Raw genomic sequence first — 17,368 nt, forward strand, 5'->3', positions numbered from 1 at the left:
ATGTCAACGAAAGAAATTATCTTGCTTTTTACGGGTTATTATCTGCCTTAAGAACCTTACGAAATAAAATTAGAGCGCCCGCAACAATACAAATAAACAATACGAAAGCTTTTATACGGAATTCGTGAAAGCAAATAAACCAAGTAAGCAAGCTTATAAAAAATTAATTAGTCTTAAACAAAAGTGTCCAACCAATAGCCAAGAAAGTAAGTAGTAAGTAGTATAAAGAATGTAAGTAATTGTAATTTAAAGGCTGGTTCTCATATGATCGTCCCGATCGTCTCTGTCGCTTCAAAACGTTTGCTTGCGATCGGGGCGATCATATGAAAACATTACAGAGACGTCTGCGACGATCGGGGCGATCGCGATCGCTTCAATCGCCCGTGTTCTATCCGGACGATCGGTCGCAGACCGCGGCGATCGCGAACGATTATATGAGAACTACTGCCACAGAGGGAGACGATCGAAGCGATCCAAACTGTCCCATGGTGCATCAGTATTACCCATAAATACGTTTCGGTTTGGCCTCCCTTTTGCTTTTTCGCCGTAAAACGGCAATAACGAGAAGATAAGAGGCCACGAGGTTTGCCTTTGCATCGAAGGCTGCCATAAGCGATATTGGAGTTTTGAAAAAACACACGTGCGTCGATCGGAATAAAATCGAATATTCATATGCGGGAACAAAGAAAAGATCATAAATTATTATCTTGTTTGATTAACCCTATTTTGCATATACCAGACGATCGGGGCGATCATATGAGAACCCCCTGATCGCTTCCAATCGCTTCGATCGCCTACGATCGTCTCAGAATTTGCAAACGACAGAAGCGACAGAGACGGTCAGGGCGATCATATGGGAACCAGCCTTAAATAATGTAAATGTCACGTAAAGTAATGTACGTAGTGCAAGGGGTGTAAAGAATGTAAGTAATTATTTAATTGTACGTTAAGTCACGTAGGTAGTGTAAGTAATTGTTTTGTAAGTAGGCTCTCTTTTTGTGTGTTGCAATAAAAAAAATAAAAAAATAAAAAAATAATTTCGACTCAAGCTTCGCCCACGTGATTGACTAGCCTCGCACGTCACTTAACTGCTGCTAGCTTCTACAGAGACTTGCTCAAAGGATTATAAGGAAAACAATTAGAGAAACACAATCTCTTCGTGTTAAAATGTCACGTAAGTTTTAAGCTTTGAACCAGTGGCGTTAATTGATCGGGGCATTTCGTTAAGCAAAGTAGCTGTACACTAACTCAACAGGTCATTTGTAGGCTGCAGAGCTACTTTAGTAGGGAATCATTTGGGTCTAAACTCATTCATCTCACGAATTGGGGAAGAAGGATATAGAGAGACGTCTATTAACTCAGGATAAACACGGTGAAAATATACATTTGATTTATTTGAAAATCATATACCTTTATGTTACTATTGTTAGCGGCTACTAATTTTAGCGATTTTAGCGAGTTGGGCGAAAATCGCTAAATTTAGTACTCGCTAAAATTTGTTTCGCTAAAATTTAGTACTCGTTAAATTTAAGTACCCTCCTTACACCCAAAAGGGAAACAAAATTATACATAGTCGACTTGAAAAATTATTTTAAAAAATGGATACCAGTAACTTTGTTCTTTCTAGCAATGCAAATGTTCGTTCAATTTCCATCTTCGCGACTAAAAACTAATTTACACGATATCACTAAGATCCACTATTTTTTAAAATTTTCGGAAAATCGCTTAATCAAATAGTCGCTTGACCTTGCTCAGAAAAAATCGCTTAAATTAGTAGCCCCTTACAATACAGTCAACTCTCTCAAAAACGGACACCTTCGGGACAGGCTCCAACTGTCGGTCTTAAGTTGCAGTAAAATGACTGAAAAAGGCAGGGACGGGACCAACACCAAGTGTCCATCTTATGGAAGTGTCCGTTGAGAGTTGACTGTAGTAACCTTTAGGTACCAACCCAACAATAACTATGAATCCAACATAAACAAAACCAAGCAGGAAAATATTAAATTAAAACTAAATATACGATATCATATGGACATTTGAGGAAAAATTTCAAGGATTAACTGAAACTACCTAATTGTTACTTATTCTAGCGGGAACTTAACTTCGTGAAAATTAAACGGGCGTATTTCGCAGGACTTAATTTCGCGATTTGGCCAAAAAACGTAATTAAAATGAAAACTGAATACAAAAAAAACGTTAAAAAACAATTTTTTGGGGATTTAATTTCGCGATTTTCTGAAAATCGCGAAAATGTAAGTCCGAAAGTAAGTAACAATAAGGTAGATAAAGAATATTATCAGTAATACACAAGGAGGTATTTACTATCTACTATGTTGGTCCGTAATCTCTCAAATAAATGTACAACGTCTTTCACGTTAAGAAACATCGCCCAAAACTCATTCTTGGCTACTCGTTGTTCTCAAAATGTTCTCCCTAAACAACAACGTTTTATTACAAAACTAACGCCGTATAGCACTCTAAATATCTATAACAGTACCAATAAGATAAGCTGATAACCCACAAAGAGCTTCCACCAGTGTAAAGTCTACAATTGAAGTCTGATCCTTCTAAATATGCCTATTTGTATTATTTCGTTTCAGAGTGTCTTTCAGAAAAAAAAAAACATATAATTAATATCATTCGGGTAGATGAAGATTTAGTTAAATTAAAATAACCATGGCTGCTAAAATATCTACCGACGTCGGTTTTAGAAAGAAGCCTAGATATCTGTACAAGAGTGCTAAAAATGGCGATGTCATACTTACACCGAAACGAAAGAAAGATACAATGGCGAAATAAAATGCGATATGGTGGAAGAAAAGTTCAGCGCCAAAAAGATATCATTTTTAATGCTAAAAATCAGCAAACTGTTTATCATTCCAGTGTTTATTGCAGTTGTAAAAGAATCGCAGAAATCTTACAGGTAAAAAGTTGAGAACAAGTGTAAATTAAATTAATGAAGAAAACAAAGACTTCTCCACGACTCACATTTTGCCTCTAAAGGTAGATATAGGAAAAAATCCAATTTTCGTCCGCCAATGTTACTGCTCTTCCAAAGCGCGACACATTTCAAGTATTTTAATACTGATTAAAATCAGTGCGAATTATGCTACAAAAACTTAAAAACAAACACTGTAAACAATAAGAAGAAATCAAAGAAACGCTTTGAAGCTTATATTGTAACTAACGTAAGCGTTGCTTTTCTCATATGATCATTGTAACGGCAATGTTGTACGATATATGCCTTACTGCTAAATTCTTCGTGGCAAATCCAACAGGTGAGGCTTTCAACTTGACTTGAATTGAATTTTCTTCAGTCAATGAAGACAGCATACGAGACTCCTTGCCACAGTGAGCTTCTGTTGGTTCCTGAAGGTGTCTTTCTTGTTTAAAGCACTTAACATACTGTTTTAAGGACTCCGAGCGCGGGTCACTTTTCATGGGCCTCCCAGTTTAACGATTGGCTAAAGCACTCATTACAATGATTGCATGTATATGGCATTACTCCTGTATGTGTTCGTTTCGCGTTTCTTGTAATTTGCTGAATAGCTATACGACTTCTTACAATGCTTACACGTATTCAGCTTCACTCTGTACGTGTTTGCTCACGTCGCTCGCAATGTGACGAGTGGCTAAAGCGCATGCATGTTTACGGCTTTAATTCTGTATGTGTTTGTTCAGTTCATGATTCTTGCAATCTGATGATCGACTAAAGCACTTATCACAATGCTTGCATGTGTACGGCTTCTCTCCTGTATGTGTTAGTTCATGTCTCTTGCAATTTGATGAATTGCTAAAGCACTTGTTACAATGCTTGCATGTATACGGCTTTACTCCTGTATGTGTTCGTTCGTGCTTCTTGTAATTTGTTGAGCCGCTAAAGCACTTATCACAATGCTTGCACGTATACGGCTTCACTCCTGTATGTGTACGTTCATGTGTCGTGCAGGTTGATAAATCGCCAAAACACTTATCACAATGCTTGCACGTATATGGCTTCACTCCTGTATGTGTTCGCTCATGTCGCTTGCAAGTGGATGGCCGTCGAAAACCCTTTTTACAATGCTTGCAAGTATACGGCTTCTCTTCTGTATGTGTTCGTTCATGTTTCTTGCAATTTGATGAATGGCTAAAACACTTAGTACAATGCTTGCACGTATACGGCTTCTCTCCTGTATGTGTTCGCTCATGTTGCTTGCAAGTTGATGACTTTCTAAAACACTTATTACAATGCTTGCACGTATACGGCTTCTCTACTGTATGAGTTCGTTCATGTTTCCTGCAATTTGATGAGTTGTTAAAGAACCTATCACAATGCTTGCATGTATGCAGCTTCTCTTCTTTATGTATCCGTTCATGTTTCTTGCAATTTGACGAATGGCTAAAACACTTAGTACAATACTTGCACGTATACGGCTTCTCTCCTGTATGTGTTCGCTCATGTTGCTTGCAAGTTGATGACTTTCTAAAACACTTATTACAATGCTTGCATGTATATGGCTTCACTTCTGTATACGGCTTTATTCCACTGTGTATGTTCATGTTACTTGCAAGCCGATAAGTTGCACTCGTGTAGTATCTTTTCTTTCACTTAACGTCGAGAACATTTTATTCTCGGCTATAGGGCATGTGTAGTAGATACATTTACGAGGTATCCTGCTGTTAGCTCAGTGAACTTTACTGTCTCGAGAGAGATACTTCTGTGTATTTCCCTAAAGAACTGGAAATGAAAATTTGTTATCAGGTTTGGTCTTAGTATATTTTAATTTACCACAAACTTGATGATTTCGACATTGCTGAACCTAGCAGTATGCAGGACGCGTGTCACATATCAACCTAGTATATAGCCCAGCTCTCAACGAGTCTCTCGTAGCTCAGTTGGTAAGAGCGCCCAACCGGTATCTGGTTTCTTCATTAATTTTGATCAATGGCTAGGTGGATGTGTCTATAATGTTAGGAGTTTGAGGTACAAACCCATTCTAACTTGTTTGTATCTAGAATTCGTGAGAGGTTTGTGCGTTGGTGATGGGGGAGGGGAGGGATGGGTTGACCCTATGCCTGATTCAGTTTAGAATTATTTGATATAAAAGCTATTAAAGTTTTTTAAGTCACCCTAACTGTGCTTGTTATTTTTTTAAAAAATTCCCAGGTTTGTTATCTATTATAATATTTATGACCCGCACGTATTCAAATTCATGTGTAATTGTTTCGAGTCTAAACTAAAGATCATAAATTATAAAATCACAGGATTAAGCTCTGGATCTGCTTAGCATTCTGTTGACAAAATATATATTCAATGATTTATGTTCCATTTATTGTACATCAAGTTATTCCAAAATTGAAAAACCAATAGGCGGTAAATTATGCTTAATCCTACATGTTTGACACCAGGTAATATGAAAACACAGGGGGTTGATGTTTGTGAAATCAATTTACAAAATTATCATCCAAATGTGTTTTGTGGAGTACAAATGACAAAACGGGAACACAACACAAATTTACCAGGTTTTGGGTAGTCGTCTTACTCCTCCTGACTATGGAATCAGAGCGGTTATATCAGAAGCCTTCAGGGATGGAGCCTCGTTTCACAACATCGTGCCACAACATCGTGCAAGTAAACAAAAGGGTATTTTCACTATCAATCTGGTCCTTTTTCACAAAAGTTGATACACAGTGAGTGTATGATATGAGCAATGGATTTTTTAATTACCGAGATCTTGATTATTCCGAATATCACAAAAACCAAATGTAATAATTGTTTTATTATACATTGTCTTTCAGGTAAAAAAAATGACGACAAACAATTTCAACACTTCTACTAATTCCTACTTCTTGTCCTGCTTCTGAATACTTTTTCCTTAAGGTATTCGTGGAAGAGTTCCTTTGCAATTTTTGTCAGTCATTTTGTGTTTTCCGAGACTTTATTGTCTAGCAATTTTTCAATTTACGTCAATTAATCGAATCGACGAACTATGAATTCCCTTCACTGTCAGATGTCTCCGCCATTGCTCATGGAAATCATGAATTGCCTGCACAACGTACAGATTATTCACTAATCTGTAGGTTGCACTAACTATCAGAATTAACTGTAGGCTCTTAGCCAATGACAAGACAGATAAGGACTACAATGTATAATAATAATAATAATAATAATAATAATAATAATAATAACAATAATAATAATAATAATAATAATAATAATAATAATAATAATAATAATGATAATAAGGCTGCATTCATTATGTATCCTGCAGGGGGGGGCAGAGGATTTTAGGGGGGTTCTCAAATTTTTAGAGCAAAAAAAGGGGGGATATGAAAATTGTTAAATATCTACTGGGGGGATGCTTATTTTTTGTAAGATTCTGTCTAACTTTTGTAATAGTTTTAAAAAAGTGAAAAAAGAAATGATAAGTACAGCAGCTTCTTTCAAGGATTGTAAGCAACAAGGGTACCTCTATTATTCTGAGAGACTATAGTAGCTATTTGAAGTTTTCAAGTAGTGTGCCTGGCCTGTAGATGTAATGTTGCGATACAGCATAGAAAGTAAAACATCTAAAATGGAAACATTTAATGCAACCTCAGTCTAAGCGGTGCAACTTTATTGAATCAATGAATGCAAAAGAAAACAATGTAATTCAGTGCACAGTTTTATGAAATTGAACAACAAATGTGCACTTAAATGTTCAATGAAAGGATACGAACAATATGACTGGAAAACTATCGAGTCCACGTTTGAAAATATGAACAAGCTATACGTCAAAGAACTTAACAAATATTTAGACTGTCATAAACTTTCTCTCCTTGGGAAGAAAAATGATAAGATAATATAAGGAGAATAGTGATGCTGAACAGCAGGAAAATTAGGGTGAAGAGGATGGCAACAGCGGAAATGAATCTGTGGATGAGTGTGATAGTGAGAGTGATGATGATGATCATAAGGTTGTTGCTTTTGTCGACGAGAGTGACAGTGAAACGGAGGTTACTGTCAATACTCCTAGTCCTGGTAGTACTTGTACACGAGCTGGCAGGCTATCTATACCTAATTTGCGCTACTTAGACTGGCTGGCATAGGTATGACATAAACTGTCAAAACTCTCTTGATGTTGTTATTAAACATGTCTCTTGAAACCCAAACATACCGGTATATACCTTATTATAGGAAATTAACGATACATGTTATTAACACAAATTTCAAAAATTCACGTTAATTTTATTGATGTTAACTTTTTTACTATAAGGATTTAACCAGAACCTTTCTTGAATTCGCGTTAATTTTATTACGCGTAAATTTTGTTCGCGTTGTTAAAATGCTTCGTTATATTCCTATAATAAGGTAGTGTACTATTATACAGATATTTATTTTGATATTTCTTGTGAGGGAGGAGGGGGGTATTCATTTTTCGGCTGATTGCATGGGGGGATTATGAAAATTTGTATGGACCTTGGGGGGGATATAAAAAAACGAGTCGCTGAAAAAAAAAATCCTCTGCCCCCCCTGTAGCATACATAATGAATGCAGCCTAATAATAATTTTATACATGAAAAGCGAGTGCAGATTTAGAAAATGGTGGGTTTTTCCTCTACGGCTTTCCTCACAGGAGAGATAAATTGTCATTTTCTTGTACACGACTACCGAAAAAAAAAATCCAGGTTTTTTCCAATCACCAGTCTTCCAATCACCTTCTATCTACAAAATGATTAAAAATTTCTATTGTAGAAAAATAAAAAATAAATGGGAAATGTGAACTTCGCCAGTCCTTGTGATATAATAATTGTTGATATTGTAAGGAATTATAAGGTATATCAGGGCTCGAAATTAAAAAAAAAATCCTTAAGTCGCCATTTGGCGACTTAGTGCTAAAAACTAGTCGCCAAAAGGACATTTTTAGTCGCCAGATTGTAAAATCAATAGGGACTAGTTCAAAAGTGCTAAAATCATTTGTAGGGATTTAATCCAAAAAATGACTGAATACATAAACATTCAAAAAGAAAAACAAAGCAATCTTATCACAAGGTTTAAAACAAAAACCTTTAATAAGATTGTGTGGCCAGTCCGCCCCACTAACTTTGTAGCTGATGTAGAGAACTGGAAAAAAACCTCGAAGGAATCAAACATGGCGAATAGCCACGCATTACAAGAGACACGTCCCATAGGTATACATGACGTATCAGGGTTTGGAAATTAGCGCTCGCCCACTCGCCCAGGTGAGTGTGAAAACTGTCGGGCGAGTACAAATCACGGATCACTCACCCGGTTTGGCGAGTACGATTTCAATAAATTATTCAAAATAAGCGTTACCTTTTACTTTCAACTTTAAAATAATCTACACTATCCATAAGCCGATAGCTTTCCAACATTTTGAAATCTCTAACAAGGCTGTGTTTGCGTTCGTAAACAGACAAAAAAGGCTTCCGTTTGGTACAAAGTAATACCTCTGGTCATAAATACACTGACTCGTCCACCGAGCCACGAAACAAGGCAAGATTATACTAATAATTATTCATTGAAACGTAAATCGGTATACTTGTATTTCAAAGTTTAAATATACATGAGAAAGAAATTCTAATAGAGTTTCTTACCTTTATAAAACAGCAACAACGTCTTCAACAACAAATCACATGTACGCCGCCATGACAGTTATTACACTGGAGCCCAGTCTCCAGAGTCCGGCTAGTATAGTACCGCTGGAACGCTGGAACGCTGGATTACCAGAACGCCGGAACACTCCACTGGGTTTGCATTTACGACACTCAGTCTCTCTGATGTCACTGATTGTAGTCCGTAAATTAAATTGTTTTGTTTCTTATAGTCGGAATTCGAAATTGACTTTAGTGTACATTTACTATTAACAATTACTAATTAATACTTAAATTTACATTCATAGTTGCTGGTTCTTCAATGTTAATAAATTAATAAGATTCAAGGAGACTGGAACATATTTGTTTCTGCAACATTCAACCACGCCCTGGGGAGGAAGTGGTTGCATTCGTGTTCCGCCCACTTAGAGTGTTCAACTCCAGACTTCTATAATTGTCAGAGTTCGACAAACGAGTATTACAAAGTACAAGCGCATCGCAAGGGCAGAGATTCGACGCGAGCTTCGCCCACGTGATTGACTAGCCTCGCACGCCAATGGCCGCTTGCTCCAAGAGAGACTTGCTCAAATGATAAACAGGAAACCAATTAGAGAAACACAATCTGTTAGTATTAAAATGATCTATTAGCATAAAGGGACTAAACTGGTCTAAACTGTCTTCAGAGAGAAACAATTTCGTCTTTTAAAACGTCGCGTAAACTTAAAGCTTTGATCCATTAACGTTAATTGATCGGGCGTGACGTTAAACAGAGTAGCTGTATACTAACACGGCCAGTCATCTGCAGGCTGCAGAGCTACGTCAGTAAGAAATAACTCTTGTCTAATCTCATTCATCTCATGAATTAAGGGAGAATTGAGCGCGTAAAGAGAGACGTCTTTTTACTCAGGATACACAAGGATGAAACATCCATTTGATTTATTTGTTAATCACATACAATCCAAACCAATCACTTACAAGGCATGTATTTCTATCTTAAAGTCTACTATTTAACCAACATGAACAAAACCAAACTGAAAAATATTAAAAAGAAACTAACTATATGATACCATTTGGACATGTGAGGAACAATTTCAGGTAATAACTGTAACTAGATAAAGATTATATTTAATACACTATAAGGTATTTATCCGTCATCCTTCAAACAATGTACCAAACTAGCGTCTTTCACGTTAAGAAAAATCGCTAAGAGAAATAAAACTCATTCTTGGCTACTCTTCGTTCTCAATACGTTCTCCCTAAACAACAACGTTTTATTACAAAACTAACGCCGCATAACACTCTAAATATCTATATCAGTACCAATAGAATTAACTGACAAACCCACAAAAAACTTTTAATATTAATTTTTCTCACTGATTGCAATTACCACCCTGTACCCAATGTGATTTGTTCTTAGCTAGCCAAGTGCAAACTACGAGGTGTAACGGACGAGATGAAATATTAATCTGATTTTTATAAATACGTCACTGACAAGCCATTGAAAGGGAAAGAGGCATAGACCAGTACAACAGAGAGTAGAGGAGCCAAATTTGACCTTTGTAAATAGTAAAATGTTTGATCCATTTCGTAGCCCTTGTCATACGTTATCCGATCTTTCAGTGTTTACGCGACGGTAAAGCCAGCGGGAATCCTATTGCGATAGTATGTTGCGTAATCGCAGTGGCGCCCACGGTCACTGAGCCTGCGGCTACGCCAAAGATTATTAGTAGTAGTAGTAGTAGTAGAAGTCTTTATTAAGAAGCTAGTCACAACAAACGTGTGGCTTTACAATAAAAAAACAATCTAAAATAAGCTTAACTAGTAAAATGAACCTATTATATGTATCAGTTACAAGGATTTTAAGAAATAAATTTAAAAAGACATCTATTTACAAAAGTGCGTTTGAAACGTTCTGTTTTTACTTTAGGGAGTATAAAGTCATGGCCCCTTTCTCTAAGAGCTCTGTTCCGTTTGGGTGGGAGCAAGTCATATAATACATGGCCAGTGTCACTTGTGATTCTGTTGAAAAGATCACTGTCCCTATTCTTAATAACATCAGATATCAAAATGATCTTATTTGTATAGCCAAAACGATAGGCTCGCCGAAAGAAAGTGTCAATCCGATCTAAATATTTGCCTTGATAGGCGGAGCCCCACACTTCTAATCCATACAAAAATAATGACATTATTAATGAGTCGAAGAGTTTACTAAGCTGATCTTTAGTGTACCCATAATATTTGCATACCCTAAGAATATATAGTCGGCTAGCAGCTCTAGAAAGTAAACTGTCAACATGAAGGTCCCAGTTACAAGGATCTTCATGGAAGGTAATTCCCAAAAGTTTCAGCCACTCTTTTCGCTCAATTCCCGCTGGATAAACCGTCGAGTAAACAGAAAGGTCTGATAACATATGACAAGCCCTACGAAATAGATCGAAATTTTTTTATATTTACAAAGGTCGAATTTGGCTCCTCTGCTTCCTGTGCCAGTACCATCGAAATGTAAATGTTGTTTATAGTGGTCATGTACTTAGATCCATGTCTCTTCGAGATAGCTAGTTTACAAGCATGCCACTGAAACAAAGGAAACAAATATTTTAAATGAACATAACAGTCAAAAACCCAACTAGCAGCATGCAGACCCATTGGCTATATACAAAGCGTGACCGACGATTTGAATTGGGACTACCGAGAACAAATCCAGCAAGTGGCATGGGCAGGTCTTGAACCGGATTACAGCACCAACGCCCTTAACCACTCGGCCACGCTTGCCTCCTAAACATAGACAGGAGGTAGACCGGTTGGCTATATACAAAGCGTGAACGAGGATTTGAACTCGGGACAACCGAGAACAAATCCAGCCAGTGGCAGGGTAGAGGATTTGAACCCGGGACCTCAACATAATAACAACAGATGCGTAAACTACTCGGCCACGCTGTCTCCATGTGACAAGGGAAAGAAACAGCTCTTGTCACTTCCACCAGTCTTAAAAAGTCTAAAATAAAAGTCTGATCCTTCTTAATATGCCTATTTGTATTATTTCGTTTCAGGGTGACTTTCAGAAAGAACATATAATTAATACTCTTCGGGTAGATGAAGTTCTAGTTGAATTGAAATAACCATTGCTGCAAGACTGATTTCATTCAACCCGTGGCGGGAAACAATATCTTCCAATTAATGCGTAATTGTCCCAAGTAAACAAACGAAAACAATGCAACTAGTGTCGAGTTGTATCTAAAAGCGTTATAACTATTTCAAAGGTTTAGTGAAACCACTCTAAGTATATACCGACATCAGTTTTAGAAGAAAAGACTAAATATCTGTACAAATGTGTTGATAAAGCGATGTCACACTTAAACTAAAGAAAGATGTACAATGGCAAAAAAAATTCAGCGCCCAGAAAATATCATTTCATGCTGAAAATCGGCAACTGTTCATCATTCCAGTGTTAACTACAAGTGTAAAATCGTAAAAAATCTCACAGGTAAGAAGTTCAGAACAGGTGTAACTAAACGTAATAATTAGTAAAACACAAGAGACTTCACTGGGAGTCACGTTGGCCTCTTAAGGTAGATATAGAAAAATCCAATTTTCGTCCGCCAATGTTACTGCTCTTTCAAAGCGCGACACATTTCAAGTATTAATCAGTGCGAATTAAGTTATGGAAAACCTAAATTCCTCCTGACAAATCCAACAGGTGAGGCTTTCAACTTGGCTTGATATTTTGTCAGTCAATAAAGACAACATACGGGACTCTTTGCCAAAGCGAGTTGCTGTTGGTTCCTGAAGGTGTCTTTCTTGTTTAAGGCACTTATCACACTGCTTCAGTTTTAAGGACTTTTGTCGCGTGTACAGCTTTTCATGTTTCTTGCAATGTGTTGATTGGCTAAAGCACTTATGACAATGCTTGCATGTTTAAGCCTTTACCTCTGTATGCATTCGTTCATGAGTCTTACAAGATGATGATTGGGTAAAGGACTTGTTACAATGCTTAAACGTATACGGCTTCACTCCTGTATGTGTACGTTCATGCGTCTTGCAATGCGATGATCGGCTAAAGCTCTTATCACAATGCTTACATTTATATGGCTTTTCTCCTGTATGCGTTCGTTCATGTTTCTTACAAGATGATGATTGGGTAAAGGACTTGTTACAATGCTTGCACGCATACGGCTTCACTCCTGTATGTGTTCGTTCATGCGTCTTGCAACTTGATGAGTCGCTAAAGCACTTATCGCAATGCCTGCATGTATATGGCTTCACCCTTGTATGTGTTTGTTCATGTCTCTTGCAATTTGATGAATCGCTAAAGCGCTTACTGCAATGCATGCATGTATACGGCTTTGATCCTGTATGCGTACGTTCATCCAGGTGATCTGTGACGTCATATTTGGGGACTGGGGAGAAAAATTTTAATGCCGTATCCCACAAACGCGCGCGGCCTGTAAGTTTGAGTTCGAAGCTTTCATGGCGGCTGTTATCAGGGCTCAGAGATTTCTTTTTGCGCCTTATCAAGTTAGCCATCAAATTGTAACATGTCACAGAGGCAGTAGAAAGGCATCATAGGATGGAGACGTTTCGGGATGGTAAATTCAGCATCCAAAAACGTGTACGTTTGCGGCGAAAACGTAGACGCTTGTAGCATCATGCACGATGCCGTGGATTTAATTTATTAAACTAAAATCCTGACTGTAAGCCTGAATGTTTTGCTGTATGTGTTTGTTTTTCATGTCCTTTTAAAGTTCAGCGTTCAGGTTTCAAGAGAATTAAAGATTAGCGTTACTGTTAAGATCTCAGTGTGTTGTGTTTGTCGAAACATAAGCTTAAATATTACCAAGTTGTCGGCCGTGAGGTAGTTTCTTAAAAAGCTGTGGCCGAGGTCTTGAGCGGGATTTAAACTTTATGCCAGTTTTCCAAAAAAATAAGACAGTACTATAAATACATAAAAATGTGCTTAGACAATAAAAAGGCCAATTATTTTTATATAAGCGTACTAATAAAAAAATTACGGCGAATAACTTACTCCCTGCCCGGGTGATTTCTCTGTAAGCGTAAAATTAGGGCGATCAACAGCCCATCCGGACGATTTCGCTGTGATCGAAGGGTACAGTTTTTCCCCATACGGACCGACCAAGGCCGGCAAATAACGTTTCTATTTTTTCCTACTTAAGTTTGTTTTGAAAAGAAACCCAGAAAAAGTGTGTTGGAAATTCTTTGTTTACGCGCGTATTTGTGCAATTTCAACTTGAAATTGCAGTTAAATCGACGGGTAAGAATGAGTGAAGTATCGGTGTTTGCTGTTTAATTTCGAAAATTAGCTTCGCTAAGAATGTATCGTACTCAAGAAAGGTTCCGCATATTGAATTTACACTGCAGAGAGTCAAGAAAAGCATGGAAATGAGTCGAAATTAGGCAGTAATGAATATAGCACAAAACTAAACACTTGTAAGTGGATTTCGGCTTCCCGATAAAATTATGTTTTTACTGCTCTAAAAGAAACTCTGCTCGCAGGATGTTACCTTAAGCCATTTTTTCCGACTCTAAAATAATCCCACTCAAAAGCAGTTGCCCAAGCTATACACACAAATCATTTCTGCGTCGACAGAGCATAATTTTATTCTGATGAACATGTTTGTCAAACATGGCCCGCGAAACTGAATGAAATGCGTAGTTTGGTCACAGGGGGCCCAGACAAACTGTTTGTGTATGGCCTGTGCACATTTACATTTTTATAGAGAATCTATGGAATTTACCTAATGGTTTGTAGAATTGCGTAAAATGGTGCAAAACATTAACAAATTTGTGCTGAATAAATGTTAAGTTTCCTACCTTTTGTGTAGTGTCGTTCTTTTGGCTCGAAATGGCGAATTTGAGTCGATTGAAGGGTATTTTGCTTTCGCTGTTTACTATACATCTAATTATATGGAAAGGGTGGAAACTCCAACAGCTCCAAAGTAGAACACTTCCAGCGCCGAGCCGATTTTCGACCTGATAATCCCATCGCACAGCTTTCAAACTACGCACCAGAAAAGAGGAAGGCTTGACGAATCTTCTCGTATCATTTGATCGAAAATTTATCCAAACGGTCCGGAACAAGCCCTCAAACGAAAACGGGTATCCAAAATTTTTAAGCCGTCCGAATGCGTAGCACCAATTTGTGGTGCCGAAGGGAAACGCTATTCCCCAGCCTCTTTGTGATTGGATACAATTGAACAATGGTCGTTCAAGATTTTGTTTCGTGGATAGGGAGGCAAAGGCAAAACCAATACTCAATAGTATAGGGAGTGATGTCAATTGTGCGACACAACCTAAGGTCCCTCGCGCAAAATATGGCAATATTGACGGCGATGCCGAAAGCGATGCATTATAATTTAAATATACGTCGTTGTAACTTCTATGCGTCGAAGTAAAAGGAGTGCACCGTTGACGTCTGTTTATTGACTTCCAAATACCCTCTTTCCGAAGCACCGCTCCCACAAACAATGAAAACCTTTTTCCCTTGCTTTAGCAGTCAACTGTTGTTAGCCTTCGCCACAAAAGATTTCCCTGTTCCTCCCTCTCCAGTTACGAGAATATTGTGCCCAGCTTCGGCTATGTGTAGGATTTCAGATTGTTCAGAAGTTAATTAGGTTTCGAACCTATAAAATGAGGACTATTTCGGTGATTGCAGCCATAAATGTTTAAAACATCAAAAACAGAAAGAAAAATAAAGGAACTTAAACACGAATACCTTGCCATATTCGTATGTCCCGAAAAAAATCCCACTTTTCCGCAAACTCGCGATCGCCTGCGATCGCACGAAAGTCGTGATGGAACTTCGCGGGGTTTTCCCAATCATCCGGACCTTGACATAAGAATAGCAAATCACAACAACGGTTTTGCACGAGAGTTTCACATGTGGGTGTATAGTTTTGCAATCTCTGTAAAACAACTAGGTGAGATGACTAAAGTCTGATATTTTTTAGGGCTGTAAAATATTTTTTTCGCTGAAAAATGAACGCTGACTTTTATTTGAAGCTAGCTAGCTTTAAAAATGAACTCATACCGACTAGATGTAGGTACTTACTCGTTTTTTACGTCAGTATGAATATTTCATAATTACTTCGCCGCACTGACAAGTTACAACGACGCATATTTAAATGATAATGCATCGCTTTCGGCATCGCCGTCAATATTGCCATATTTTGCGCGAGGGTCCTTAGGTTGTGTCTCACAATTGACATCACTCCCTATACTATTGAGTATTGGTTTTGCCTTTGCCTCCCTATCCACGAAACAAAATCTTGAACGACCATTGTTCAATTGTATCCAATCACAAAGAGGCTGGGGAATAGCGTTTCCCTTCGGCACCACAAATTGGTGCTACGCATTCGGACGGCTTAAAAATTTTGGATACCCGTTTTCGTTTGAGGGCTTGTTCCGGACCGTTTGGATAAATTTTCGATCAAATGATACGAGAAGATTCTTCAAGCCTTCCTCTTTTCTGGTGCGTAGTTTGAAAGCTGTGCGATGGGATTATCAGGTCGAAAATCGGCTCGGCGCTGGAAGTGTTCTACTTTGGAGCTGTTGGAGTTTCCACCCTTTCCATATAATTAGATGTATAGTAAACAGCGAAAGCAAAATACCCTTCAATCGACTCAAATTCGCCATTTCGAGCCAAAAGAACGACACTACACAAAAGGTAGGAAACTTAACATTTATTCAGCACAAATTTGTTAATGTTTTGCACCATTTTACGCAATTCTACAAACCATTCGGTAAATTCCATAGATTCTCTATAAAAATGTAAATGTGCACAGGCCATACACAAACAGTTTGTCTGGGCCCCTGTGGTTTGGTCGTCCACGCGCGGTATTATATTGGAAAATTAATTAGACCGTTTTTTTAATTAAAGAATCACATTTTCTTGAATGACGGCAAATAGTGTTTTGTTTTGGCAAATAGTATCAAATAAAACAAGGCAGTTCACTCGCAAATGGAGTCTGAAAACCCGCAGTGGCGTGAAGACCATTTTGAAATGCACAAACAACAACAAACCACGAACGATAAAACTGTCAAGAACGAAATAAATACTCGCCTTTTGAAGAACATCGAGGCTTTTAATTCCACTTCTGTTTTGTCCTTTTACATTTATCACGGTTTGTGAGCAGCTATTTCGATCTTGAAGAGCAATACTTTCATGTGTTCGCAAGTCCGACGCTGCAAAATAATTTTGCGCCGTGGCGGCTGTCCGCACACGGGATTCGGATAGGAAAATTACGCTATCCTCAAAGATCCAACATTTACTGGTTTAGAGCGGTACAACTTGCTTCCCTGAATCTTCTTGACGGCCTTCACGAAATCCGAAAGCCGTGTGGAACAAAAATATGCACATTGTCGAGTTATAATTCAAGCACTTTCTGCAAGCAGCTGCAAGAAAGGTTGAAGCGCCATTCCACCTGCGATTAAAAAGGCCAGTCCAGGGGCGGATCCAGGATATTTCAAAGGGGGGTGGCTGTAAACCCATATTTTTTCGGGGGGGGGGGGGGGTTGGGCTTTTAGGCAGTTTGTTTTGAAAGGGGAAGTTCAAATGAGTTTGGATGTGAGGCCCATATTGAATGGAGCCGAAGGCTCCATCCGCCTAGGGGGGTCTGGGGGCATGCCCCCTCAGAAAATTTTGAAAAGTTGAAGCCTCTTAGACGTGATTTCCGCGATTCTGAGCAGCTTTATACAGCTGTCAATTAAGTTATTAAACCACTGTTTTTCCTTGATAATTTGGCAAAATATTCTTTCTTCAACTTACCTTGAGTTG

The 17,368-nt window shown here is 38.1% G+C and overlaps 3 protein-coding genes and 1 pseudogene across 4 annotated transcripts in view; all 4 read right to left on the reverse strand.

The window, feature by feature from the left end:
- LOC144655394 (uncharacterized) overlaps nucleotides 1-17,368 on the reverse strand; it is a 147,797-nt gene that overhangs the window by 108,984 nt on the left and 21,445 nt on the right. The gene's annotated exons all lie outside the window — the stretch shown is intronic.
- LOC144655424 (uncharacterized) overlaps nucleotides 1-17,368 on the reverse strand; it is a 223,723-nt gene that overhangs the window by 96,608 nt on the left and 109,747 nt on the right. The gene's annotated exons all lie outside the window — the stretch shown is intronic.
- LOC144655412 (uncharacterized) lies at nucleotides 3,228-8,638 on the reverse strand. Of its 2 annotated transcripts, none has more exons than XM_078515674.1 (2): nucleotides 8,581-8,638; nucleotides 3,228-4,720 (listed from the first exon to the last, which is right to left on the reverse strand). In XM_078515674.1, exon 2 carries the CDS (start codon nucleotides 4,540-4,542, stop codon nucleotides 3,658-3,660), a length of 885 nt encoding a protein of 294 aa, XP_078371800.1. In that variant the 5' UTR covers nucleotides 4,543-4,720; nucleotides 8,581-8,638; the 3' UTR covers nucleotides 3,228-3,657. The 2 variants fall into 2 exon arrangements, with proteins under 2 accessions (XP_078371800.1, XP_078371801.1); XM_078515675.1 differs by lacking the exon at nucleotides 8,581-8,638 and adding an exon at nucleotides 5,503-5,599.
- Nucleotides 12,045-13,101, reverse strand: LOC144654033 (uncharacterized; annotated as a pseudogene).

Source organism: Oculina patagonica, chromosome 5 (assembly GCF_052425735.1).
Source record: "Oculina patagonica isolate OP01 chromosome 5, crgOcupat, whole genome shotgun sequence".
Classification (NCBI taxonomy): Eukaryota; Metazoa; Cnidaria; class Anthozoa; order Scleractinia; family Oculinidae; genus Oculina; species Oculina patagonica.

Bases quoted from the DNA above. Each gene is read 5' to 3' on its own strand.
- LOC144655412 (XM_078515674.1), bottom strand. From the start codon at position 4,542: ATGAACATACACAGTGGAATAAAGCCGTATACAGAAGTGAAGCCATAT.